At 43.5% G+C, this 12,890-nt stretch overlaps 1 protein-coding gene across 3 annotated transcripts in view; it reads right to left on the bottom strand.

Moving 5' to 3' along the window:
* The window catches only part of Wipf2 (WAS/WASL interacting protein family member 2), a 38,922-nt gene that overhangs the window by 10,434 nt on the left and 15,598 nt on the right, over positions 1-12,890 (bottom strand). For all 3 annotated transcript variants that reach the window (XM_008829434.3, XM_008829433.3, XM_008829435.3), the window contains exons 2-5: positions 6,455-6,585; positions 4,456-4,588; positions 3,679-3,795; positions 2,058-2,714 (exon numbers count right to left, since the gene is read on the bottom strand). In XM_008829434.3, coding sequence (XP_008827656.1) covers positions 2,058-2,714; positions 3,679-3,795; positions 4,456-4,588; positions 6,455-6,517 — 970 coding nt within the window. In that variant the 5' untranslated portion in view covers positions 6,518-6,585. The remainder of the gene's footprint in view (positions 1-2,057; positions 2,715-3,678; positions 3,796-4,455; positions 4,589-6,454; positions 6,586-12,890) is intronic.

Genomic DNA, 12,890 nt, shown 5'->3' with positions numbered 1-12,890 from the left:
GCCTCTGTCTCCCCAGTGCTGGGATTAAAGGCGTGTGCCACCACACCCGGCTTCATGTTATTTTTTTTTTAATACTTTATTTTTATTTTATGTGTATGCATGTATTGCCTGCATGCAGGTAAGTGCACCCGTGTCATGCAATGCCCGAGGAGGACAGAAGAGGCTGTTGGATCCCCTGGAAATGAAGTTACAGACAGTTGTTAGCCGCCATGTGGGTGCTGGGATTCGAACCCGGGTCTTCTGAAAGACTAGCCAGTGTTCTTAACCCCTGAGCCATCTCTCCAGCCCCAGTTTCATGTTACTTATTCCATCAACAAACTGGTCACTCATCTTGGCATGAAAAAAAACCCAATCTCCCATCTTCCTCCAGCAACCATTTTCTTTATTTAGACAGACAACTCAACCAGGTCTTTACCAAGGTTTCTATACTATTTTCTTAATTTTTTTTTCTTTTGATCAGACAAGGTCGTACTATGTTACCTAAGCTGGCCTCAAACTTATGAGCTCAAGTCAGCCTCTGCCTCAGCCTCCCAAATAGCTGAGACCCATTCCTACATTCTTGAACCCACCCGAATTTTTGCTTCTTCCTTCACCTATTTTTCCACAGATGTTACTCTGAAGGGTCACTTGATGCTCAGACCAGTGTCACTTCTCAGTGTCTGACTTGCTTGACCTTTCTGTAGCACTGGATACAGTGCTTGACCTTGACCTTGGAGCTTTCCATCACTCCCTTGGTTGTTCATTTGTTTCCTCTGATGGATTCTCTTCATCTTCCTAGCTATACCACCTCCCTAGGTGACTTCATCAAGCATGTTGTAAAAATTAAAAAAAAAAAAACTTTAAAAAATTAGCCAGGTTGTGGTGGCGCATGCCTTTAGTTCCAGCACTTGGGAGGCAGAGGCAGGCAGAGCCCTGTGAGTTCAAGGCCAGTCTGGTCTCCATAGTGAGTTCCAGGACAGCTGGGGCTATAAGGAGACCCTGTCTCAAAATAAGATCCCCCCAAAAAAACTGTTTAAAATTACATTTATTTATTCATTCATTCATTCCTTTATTTATTTATTTATTTTGGTCTTTTTGAGACAGGGTCTCCCTGTAGCCCCAGCTGTCCTGGAACTCACTATGGAGACCAGGCTGGCCCTGAACTCAGAGATCCGCCTGCCTCTGCCTCCCGAATGCTGGGACTACAGGCGTGCGCCACCACGCCTGGCTTAAATTTCAGTTTTAATAGCCAATCACTCACCATCTCTCCTTAGCTATTTCATAGGTATCTCAAACTTAACATGTTCAAAATTTAACAGCAATTGTCCCCTAAATTTGTTGTAGTCTTACCCAACTTTACTCAATTTATTGCAAAAGACTTGTGGTGGTCTCCTTTGGCTACCTTTATTCTCCTGCAGTCTAGTTTCAGCACAAAGGCTAGTGGTCTTGTGAAATTTTACAAGTACTAGGTAAAGTGATTTACATAAGGTAACTAAGACCGGCTTCTATTACTCCTCTGTTCACACCCCCACTCCGTGGTGTCTTATCTCAGAGTACCTCATAACTCCTACACACCCTCTCAGTGAGCTCCAGTTCTCTCACTTCCACCCCTGCCACCTTCCTCTCACTCATTCTAGTCCTGTCACTAGGAACTCCCCTCCCATGTGTCATGAATAGCCCTACTTGGACCTTTGTTGTTCCCACTGGTTGCTACAGCTGTTCTCTCAAGATAACTGGGCTTTTCTTCCAATCTTTGTCACACTGTTACCAAGTAGGCAAGACCTTTCCTCTCCCACTCAAAATACTATCACTCCAACCCTAATATAGCTTCCTCTTCCCCGGTTTTGTGTTTCCCTAAAGTATACTTACTATATGCCATGTGTGTATATATTTACTAGAATGTTTGTTCACACCAAGTTATCCTTTCCCTAACAATAGTCAACACATAAAAATGCACCCAATGAACCAGGTGAATGAATACATGAATTCTGATTCTTTCTAGTCACAGAAGAGACACTTTGGGGGAAAAGAATAAAAAGATAAAGTCATGATAGGGAAAAAAGTATCCAAGCACTTACCTGCTCCTCTACTAGGAGGGTCTCGGGCTGGGGGAGGTGGCCTGTTACTCAACAAAGAGGGGGAAGCTGAGGTGGGTGGAGGAGGTGCAAGGCCTCTGACAGGCCCTGGTGTCTTCCTATGCAAAGAATTGTGTCTCTGTGGCAGCTCAGGAGCTGACTCATTAGTGGGGCTGGAGGGTCCATTGGGGACCCCAGGAGGTTGGCGGTAAGGAGGTGGAGGAGGAGCCAGAGAATGGCCACTTGGTCCTGTTCTGATATTCACAGGGGAAGGAGGTGGTTTGACAGGGGGTGGTGCAGGGGGTCCTTCCCGACCAGGGTGGAGCCTTTGTCCAGGCGTTGGTGGCAAAGGTTTCTCTCTGTTGTAGGCCTGGGCTTTGCTGCTGTGCATAGGCAGAGGTGTACTGGGTGCATTGGCACGCCGGCCCGGAGGTGGTGGGGGAGGAGCAGAGGAGCTGTGCTTCATGCCTGTACTGCTAGTGGTATTGGGCCGAGAGAGGTCCGGTAAAGAGGGTCTCTGCATCCGGGGTAGTTCTGGGAGAGAGGCTCGGCTGCTGTCTGTATCGTCTTGAGGACGCCCACTGGCTGTAGACACTGGAGGCCTTGGAGCAGCAGCTCGAGAACTGGGGACTTGTAGGGATGGCTTACCGGCTAGGTTCTCTACAAACAGAGCAGACAACACTATTAGCAGAGTTAATATGTGCTGGTCAGTATCCTCAGCTGACCCAGCCTCCTTAGTACAGCCTGCACAACAGCTGAGAAAGTACCAGCATAGTTCTTAGATTTGCTTTCCCGTGGTCCTGAGATCAAATTCAGAGCCTCACGTATACAAAGCACTTGCTTTACCACTGCGTTATATCAATAGCCCTAGTTCTGAGTTTTAAACTGGTTTCAGGTTCACGGCCCATTAATAAACATTGCTGATATAAGCTGAATACATTTTAATTTAATTAATTAATTTTACTTTAATTCTGCTTTTTGTTTTTTGAGACAGAGTCTCCCTGTAGCCCCAACTGGCCTAGAACTTGCTATATAGACCAAGCTGGTCTCTATCTCAGAGATCTGCTTGCCTCTGCCTCCCAAGTGCTAGGATTAAAAGCCTGAACCACCACACCTGGCCTATTTCTTCTGAGATAGGGTCTTATAATGTAGCCCTGGTCAGGCTACAACTCACTACGTAGCCCAGACTGGCCTCAAACTCACTCTGTAGCCAAGGATGACCTTGAATGTCTAAGATTCTCCTGCCTCCACGTGTAGTTAATATAGTGCTGAAGACTGAACTCAGGGCTTCATACAAGGTAGGCAAGCACTCTGCTCACTGAGCTATGGTCCCTTAAAATCTCACTAGTACAGTTCATGCTGGTCTCAAACTTGTGATTCTCCTGCCTTAGTCTCCCAAATAGGATTGCAGTTGTGTGCCACCACATACCAGCTCACAAATTCTTCACATAAGTTAAATACATTTTGATTTAATCCATCAGCCTTGCTTTACTCTTGAGTAACTATCGGCTCTCATTTTTCCTTCTTCCCTCCCTCAACCACAGTCTCAACCCAAGACAGCCTACGTGAGACAAGTCAGAAATGCATGTGCTAGGAAATTCCCTAAGAAATGACTTCTTATTACCTGAAGCATCCTTGGCTCCCACAGGGCGGAGCTTCGGCACTCCTCCCTGAAAGAGACCTCCCTTGGGTTGCAAAGCAGCAGCTGCAGAGCCATAACCACCACTGCTTCCTTTGGGCTCTGGAAAGCATACCATAAGGATTGTCATTTCATATGCTCTGGGCTGGTAACCACAACAATCCTGAGAAGAAACTAGTCCTCTATGTAGGCTTTAATTTGCAAAATACCAATCCCGCTTTTGCCTTTGTGCTAGAGAGAGAGAGAGAGAGAGAGAGAGAGAGAGAGAGAGAGAGAGAGAAAAGCAAAGAAACAAACTAGGCCTCAAGCTGCACAGCTTCATGTCAATGTTTTTTTTTTTTTTTTTTTAAAAGACAAAAGGAAGGAAGAACAAGCTTTATCCAGATGAAGGAGAACAATTGGAATAAAGGACATTCAACAGACTTCTCCAGGCTCTCCTCTCCATAAGGCTAGTGGCTCTAGGGGGATCAAGTGTGAAGAAATTCTCCAGAAGCCTATAGGAATGGACTTGTATAAATTACAGTCATCCATGGTTTCAGCCAAGAAACTTCCAGTAATGTGGTGGTCTCCTGAGAAAAGCCAAGGATATGCCCCAACAAGCACCAGTTAGGGAGTAGGAATTTTAACCCCAAGGGTTAAGAAGAGATTTCTATAAGATATCCCATTTTCCCATTCAAGAAGACTACAATAAATATGACAGCTCAGCTAAGTCTTCTAATCCTGGGATCCTGGTGCTTTGTTAGGAAAAAAGCTTGGACTCACTCTCGATGACAGGAGCACTCCGATCATTAATGTTGGTCACCTTCTTCAGTTTGGTCCCTTTGCAAATGTCTTGTAAGAGGGCACCTCGATTCCGTTGCTCATCTCTACTTAGTTTGGGCTGTTCTGTGTTTGCCTGGAGAAAGAAGGAAGTATGTAGGTTTACCCTAAATAATTCCCCTTACCACAAGCTTAGGAAAAATGTCTTAAGCCAAACTGGACTCCACAAGATGCCTGTGTAACATACTAAGATATATGAGCCAAGAAGCAGTATCAATGTGCACCATACTCTTCTCAATCTTTTCTCCTCTTCCTTCTGTGAAGGATATGGACCTTCTTCCTATTCACAATCTTCTGCAAGAGGTTGACATGGACTGTGAATGTCTATGTGCCAGGCTTTGTGTCTTGGGCACATTAACATATCACCCCCAAGGCAAGCTTTTACTTACTTACTTATTTATTTTTAATTTTTATTTTTTAACTATTATTTTTATTTTATGTGGATGAGTGTTTTGCCTGCATATATGTAAGTACACCTGTGTCATGCAATCCCCACAGGCGTCAGAAGAGGGCATCAGATACCCTGGAACTGGAGTTAAGGATGGTTGTTAGCCACCATGTGGGTACTGGGACCTGAACCTGGGTCTTCTGCAAGAACAGTCAGTGCTCTTAACAGCTGAGCCAACTCTCCAGCCATTATTTATTATATGTGTGTGAGTGTTTCGACTACTAGTATGTAAGTACAACCATGTGCACAATGCCTGTGAAGGTCAGAAGAGGATGTCAGATGTCCTGGAACTGAGTTTCTGATGGCCGTTAGCTGCTATGTGGGTGCTGGGAACCAAACTGGGGTCCCTGCAAGGGCAGCCAGTGCTCTTAACTGCTGAGCCATCTCTCCAGCCCCCAAGGCAAGCTTTTACAGAGCCCCCACTATGGCTTAGGCATTGTCCTAAGTAAACCACTTACATTACCTCATTTAAAACTTGAAATATTTCAATATTCCAATAGATAGGTATCATTATCATTATCCAAATTTGGAAAGTGTGGACCAGAAGCTGAATAGCTTCCTAAGGTCATGCAACTGGTAAATAATAAAGGAAGGATTCATGCCTCAACTCTGACTCAAGTATCTTACCCAACATGACCTCCCTATGATTTTATCTTCTACATAATATTCTAAAGTAAACCTTAATCCCATCCCAAAGATGAGGGAATAAAAGTTCAAGAATGTTAAAGGGCACATGATTAGTAAATACTATGACAATTTTTTTTCTTTTTTTACATTTAAGTTTTAGTGTGTGTGTGTGTGTGTGTGTGTGTGTGTGTGTGTGTGTGTGTGTCTTGCTAGCCATGGCACAAGTGTGGAAGTCAGAAGACAAATTTTGGGAGTTGGCTCTCTCTCCTTTTACCCTGAGTTCCAGAGATTGAACTCAGATCACGAGGCTTATATGACAAGAGCCTGTATCCACTCAACCACCTACACTAAGCCAATTCTTAAATGCTAGTCTGATTGCCTCATAGTCCCCTGCTTTTTCTGTTCATCTGACTGCCTCTTTCAACTCCATGCTTCTCTTTAGGTTCTTTATCTTTCTCATATCCTTTCCCAGAGTTCTGTCCTTAGCCTCTACCTAATTGTGGGGAGCAAAGGGCAGCCAGGGTTCTCATACTACATATAAGCTCAAAACTCTGTTTGGTGCAGGGTGGGGGGGGACGATGACGACGACACCCTTTCATGTAGAGGTTGGCATCATGTGTCTTCCTCAGTCACTCTCCAATTTATTTTGTGCACATGCATGGTGCACACATGCATACAGGCGAAACACTCATACACATAAAAGGAAGAATAAAAATAAGAAAAAGATAAAATAGGAAAGAGTAGGAGTGGTATGGATAGGAAAACCCACAAGTTTTAAGCAAAAGGGTTAAAAAAAAGAACAAAACAGCAAAGTGGGCTAGCAATGTACTTAAAGATTCTGAGATAGCCTAGTGGAAGATTACCTACCTGATTAAAAGCAGGAGGTGGAGGAGGACCAGGTGGGGGTGGAGGGGGAGGAGGAATTGGCATCCTTGCCTGCTCCCAGCTGGCACTGCTCTGTCTCCGTCTTTATTTGAAGCTTTAGGTCATTCATATACCTGTAAACAAGACAGAAATTCAAAAGGACAGCTTTATGACTGGAGACAGTGTGTCTAGGGGTCTTAGCCTGAATGGGCTATAGAGACCAAGTACTTCATCTCCTAGACAGTTCATATTCTCTGTAAAAGGCCAACTTCTCTTTTCATAAATTACTGTTTTTGTGATACTAGGAATCAAACCTAGGGCCTCATGCATGCTAGATGGGTTCTACCACTGAGCTATACCCCAGCCCAATTTTTAGAAAATAAAATTGAGTTTTAAGCACACAGCAAAACTGAGCAAAAAGTACAGAGATTTTCCATATACCTCTATCTTCACGTATGCACATCACCTTACAATGTGACTGTTGGATCATATGCCAAGAGTATGTTTGATTCTGTCTGATACTACCAAACTCCTTCCAAAGTGGCTGTACCATTTTTGTTGTTGTTACTGTTGGGTGTTTTCAGTTTGTCTGTTTGCTAAGTCAGGGTCTCCCTGAAGCCTCAGCTGGTGTGGAGCTCACTACGTAGACCAGGGCGACCTCGATCTCAGAGAAATCTGGTATTAAAGGCATGCACCACCAGGCCAAGCAGCTGGACCATTTTTGTATTTGTACTACTAATGAAGAATTCCTGTTGCTCCAATCCTTGCTGGCATTTGGTGTTGTTGGTGTTTTGAATTTGGGCCACTCTAGTAAGCATGTAATATTATCTCACTTTAATTTTCAATCCCCTGATGACATGTTGAACATGTTTTCATAAGCTTACTTGCCACTTGTATATCTTTCCAGTGAGGTATCTATTTATATCTTTTGACTTTTGGGGGTGGTGCTGGGGCTTGAATGTATGCTTAGCTTGTGTTCTACCTATATATAACCTTAATCCTACTGATCATGTATTTTCATTAAGACATTTTATTTTGCTTTTGTTGGGTTTAAGAGCTTTTTGTATTTTGGGTAACAGTCCTTTATCAGATATGCCTCTGACAAACATTTTCTTCCAGACTGGGGTCTGTCTTGTCATTCTCTTGATTTCTTTTCCTTTTTTCGGTCTTTCAGAGATCTGCCCACCTCTGCCTCCTGAGTGCTGGGATTAAAGGTGTGCACCACTACACCTGGCTTCATTCTCTTGATTTTTTTTACAACATTTTAAGACTATAAAAACCAATCTCAGGGCTGGAGAGATGGCTCAGCAGCTAAGAACACTGGCTGTTCTTGCAGAAGACCTGAGTTCAAATCCCCGCACCCACATGGCAGCTAATAACTGTTCATAACTCCAGTTCCAGGGGATCTGACAGCCTCTTCTGTCCTCCTCGGGCATTGTACAACATGGGTGCACTTACCTACATGCAGGTAATACACACATACACATAAAATAAAAATAGTATTTTTAAAAATATTTTATTTATTATTTTTGTATATTAGTGTATTGCCTGCATGTATGTGAATGCACCCGTGTCATGCAATGCTGCAGAGGTCAGAAGGGGGCTTTGGATTCCCCTGGAATTGGAGTTAAGGACGGCTCATAGCCGCCATGTGGGCGCTAGGAATCAAACTCCGGTCCTCTGCAAGAGCAGTCAGTGCTCTTAACTGCTGAGCCATCTCTCCAGCCCCCAAAATAATAAATATTTTTTTAAAAATCTCAGTTTGGCCGGGAGTGGTGGCACACGCCTTTAATCCCAGCACTCAGGAGGCAGAGGCAGGCGGATCTCTGTGAGTTCAAGGCCAGTCTGGTCTACATAGTGAGTTCCAGGACAGCTGGGGCTATAGGAAGACCCTGTCTCAAAAGGAAAAAAAAAAAAAAAAAAGATAGAAACAGAGGAAGAATTCCCAAATTCCTTCTATGAAGCACTGCAGAGAAAAATGGAGCAGCAGTAACTAAAAGAATAAGCAAATCTGAATGAAGGGTAAAAAGCCATCCAATACCAAAGACAGAAGAACAAACAGGGACCCCTAGCTGAGAGAGGGAGAGGAAGCCTTATGCACACTATTTTTATTTATGGTTTCAAAAACTTTTAACTTACACCAGGCATGGTGGCACATGCCTTTAATCCTAGTGCTTGGGAGGCAGAGGCAGGTGGATTTCTGTGAGATTGAGGCCAGTCTGAACTACATAGCAAGTTCCAGGCCAACTGGAGCTACAGAGAGACCCTGTCTAAAAATTAAAAAAACAAAACAAAACAAAACACACACACACACACAATGCTTTTAACTTGAATTCATTCATGCATCCATCATCCCACTGAGTCCTACCCCTCAATTCATTCACAATACTTCTTACGTACCCACTAAATGCTATAGCATTGCTCTATGAAAGTACAATTCATTCACAATACTTCTTACGTACCCACTAAATGCTATAGCATTGCTCTATGAAAGTACAATTCATTCACAATACTTCTTACGTACCCACTAAATGCTATAGCATTGCTCTATGAAAGTACAATTCATTCACAATACTTCTTACGTACCCACTAAATGCTATAGCATTGCTCTATGAAAGTAATTCTCAGCCAGCAGTGATGTTTGTCCCCCACGAGACATCTGGCAATGTCTAAGGAGTGTTTGGATGATCAGTGCTGGAATAGGCGGTGTCACTGGTATCTGCTAGATACACAGATGCCACTAAACATCTGTGTGCTGCGCAGGATGGTCTCCCAGAGGCCAGGGTCAGTAATGCCAAGGTTGGTAAGCCCTGTTCTAGAATTTGAACAGGTGAGACTCTACAATGTTAGAGCTTACATTTCAGTGGAAGATACAAACAAGGGAACAAATATGTAATTTCAGTATTTCAGTTACTGATGAAAGCTACAGACTCTTACAGGTAAAGTGGAATGTTTTTTCAGACAGATCTGCAAGCAAGGGGGCCATGCAGATAAATAGCTCCCCAAAGAAGTTTCTTCATGAGCTGAGTATGTCACCTGAGGGAACATTGCTCAAAAAAAAGGTGAGAGGCTGGAGAGATGGCTCAGTGGTTAAGAGTACTGGCTGGTCTCACAGAGGACCTGGGTTTGGTTTCCAGCAACTGCATGGCAGCTACCAGCCATCCAGAAGTCCAGTTCCAGGGGATCCATCACCCTCTTCTAGCCCCAACAGGCACCAAGCATGTACACAGTACACATACATACATGCGTGGTCATACACATAAAAAAAATTTTAAATTATTTTATGTGCATGTGTGTATTTCCTGCATGTAGGTAAGTGGACCCGTGTCGTGCAATGCCTGTGGAGGACAGAAGAGGCTGTCAGATCCTCGGGAACTGGAGTTTCTGACAGTTGTTAGCTCCCATGTGGGTGCTGGGATTTGAACCTGGGTCTTCTGCAAGAACCGCCAGTGTTCTTAACCACTGAGCCATCTCTCCAGCCCCACAAATTTTTTTTTTAAACCCTCCAAAACCAAGTTACTGACTGGGAATGTGTCTGGTATATTAGAGAAGCAGTGAAAGTCTAGGGTGGCTAGAGCAGAGAGAAGTGCAGCAGATAAAATCTGAGGGCTTTATTGTTTCTAACTTTCCCCACTAGCTATATAAATTGTGCACTTTATTAAATTTGGCTTAAATAATAAAGCAAAAATTGTCCAAGATGTCAAAAAAAAATTTTGAGGCTTTAGGGGCCATCCTCCAAATCAAAAAGTATCCCCCTCCAGCCAATACACCAACAACAAAGGAGCCTATATGAGCCAACAGCTTCACACTCAAAGCAAACCAGAAGCTCAGTCAGCTTACTGAGCCCAGACTATTAGAACATAATCCTTACTTAAGGACAACTGGACACTTAGAAACTGCTTGGAAGCCCTCCAAGGTTAAAAGTCAACTGATGGCAATCTGCTTGTCCCTCTGCCCTTTAATTTTCTTCCTAAGAAAACAATGAAGTATGAGGAGTTAGGAGCCTCGCACAGAGCTAGGACAAAGAACCTCAAGACTGAAGAATCAGGAGCAGCCTAGAGAATGGCACACCTCTCTAGAAGATTACCCAACAACAGGAGCTAAACACATTCCCACAATTGCTCAGCTTGTCCATACAGAATCAAAAACATGCCTTCCTGTGTTCTAGGCTGGGTAGAGAAGGCTTCCACCAATACCTTTCCAATGTCTCTAAAATACAAGGAAACAGATGAGAATAACTTTCATATTACACATATTCTCCACTACTACTCCATTAAAAGATTTGTTCACAGCTCTCTTTCTCTCAGCAGAGAAGGAGCTAATTCTGCTCTGAAATTCAATTCAGTCAAACTTATGGTGAAATAAATTTCCATCATGTGTAGAGATGGAATTGATTAAAATTCCAAGGTTATTTCATGAAGGGAAAATTTTTTCCGGGGCTAGAGAGATGGCTCAGCGGTTAAGAACACTGACTGCTCTTGCAGAGGACCCGGATTCGATTCCCAGCACCCACATGGAGACTAAGAACCATCCTTAACTCCAGTTCGAAGGGAATCCGAAACCCTCTTCTGACCTCCTTGTCGTGCAATGCCTCAGGTGCACTTACATACATGCAGGCAATACACTCATACACATAAAAATAATAAATAAAATATTTTTTTAAAAAATTTCCATCTACAGGCAACTTTTATTACATAAATTTAACTGTGTAGCAAATGTAAATGACCCAGCAAGAAATTAAAATGAACATTTAAACTAAAAATGCAAAGAGTTCAAAAAGACTAAACAAGGGTGTTTTACTTCATGTGTGTGTGTGTGTGTGTGTGTGTGTGTCTGTCTGTCTGTCTGTCTGTCTGTCTTTTGAGACAGGGTCTCCCTGTAGCCCCAGCTGGCCTGAACTCATTGTGGAGACCAGGCTGGCCTTGAACTCACAGAGGTTCTCCTGCCTCTGCCTCCTGAGTGCTGGCATTAAAGACATGAAGCAAGGTCTCACATAGCTGTATTCCTGATCCTCCTGCCTCCACTTCCTGGGTGCTGGGATTTCAAGCATGACCCACCACACCAAGCTTACTCTTTAGGTCACTGATTTTTCACTGTTATAAGAAACACAAAAGCTAGACATGTAGAGTACATCTGTAATCCTAGCACTTGGGACGTAGAGGCAGGAAGGTCTCAAGTTTGTGGCTAGGTGGGTTACACAACAAAACCCTACCAAAAAAAAAAAAGTAAGGCTATATATAACCCAACCAAGCAGCTTTTCCCTGTTCTTGTTCCAGATTAGTCTTTTTTGGTTTGGTTGGTTTTGGGGTTTTTTTTTGGGGGGGGGGGGTCTTTATGAGACAGGGTCTCTCTGTAGCCCCAGCTGGCCTGGAATTCACTAAGTAGACCATGCTGGCCTTGAACTCTCAGAGATCCGCCTGCCTCTGCCTCCCAAGTGCAGATTAGTTCTTTTTTAATGTTTTACTTATTTTTATTTTATGTGTATGAGTGTATTGCCTGCATGAATTTAAGTGCACCCATGTCCTGCAATGTCCGAGGAGGTCAGAAGAGGACATCGGAGTCCCCTGGAACTGGAGTTACGGAAGGCACTCTGTGGGTGCTGGGAATCAAACCCAGGTCCTCTGCAAAAGCAGCCAGGGCTCTTAACAGCTGAGTCATCTCTCCAGCCCCTCCAGTTTAGTTTTTTTTGGTCTCAGGGTCTTCCTGTAGCTCCAGCTGGCCTGGAACTTACTATGTAGATCAGGCTGGCCTTGAACTCACAGAGATCCACCTGCCTCTGCCTCCCAAGTGCTGGGATTAAAGGTGTGCACCACCATGTCCAGCATCAGTTTAGGTTTTTTTTTTTTTGGTCTTTTTGAGACCCCTAAAAATCTAAATTTGGAAGTCTATTCCTATACTACTGTATGTGGTAAATATTAGAGGTTATTCCCAGATAGAGGGAAACCTAGAAGCCAAGACTTCTCATCTGAATGACAAATCAATGGGAAGTCTATGCTCAGGTCTAATTCAATAACCACAGTTGCAAAGAACAGCTTCATTAAAAAGATAGCTTAAAATAACTAATGCAAGTTGGGTGTGGTAGCACACGCCTGTAGTCCCAGCACTTGGGAGGCAGAGGCAGGCGGATCTCTGTGAGTTCAAGGCCAGCCTGGTCTACATAGTGAGTTCCAGGACAGCTGGGGCTACAGGGAGACCCTGCTTCAAAAAGACCAAAAAAAATAATAATAATAATAATAAATAAATAATAAATAAATAAAGCAAAATACAGTATAAATTAAATGTCTGAAATCACTCAAAACAGAGATCAGGGAACGACCTGGAGGAACACCTCCAGCCCCACTAGCCACCCCTCCCCTCAAGGCAAAGAGACAACAGTATTATTCCGAAATCACTGAAGCATATAGTATTTTCTTCCTAGTAGATATAAAGCTCTGGGTTT

This window comes from Nannospalax galili, unplaced genomic scaffold (assembly GCF_000622305.1).
Source record: "Nannospalax galili isolate Female #2095 unplaced genomic scaffold, S.galili_v1.0 scaffold1274, whole genome shotgun sequence".
NCBI classification, from domain to species: Eukaryota; Metazoa; Chordata; class Mammalia; order Rodentia; family Spalacidae; genus Nannospalax; species Nannospalax galili.
This window is presented reverse-complemented; position numbering and strand designations above follow the sequence as displayed.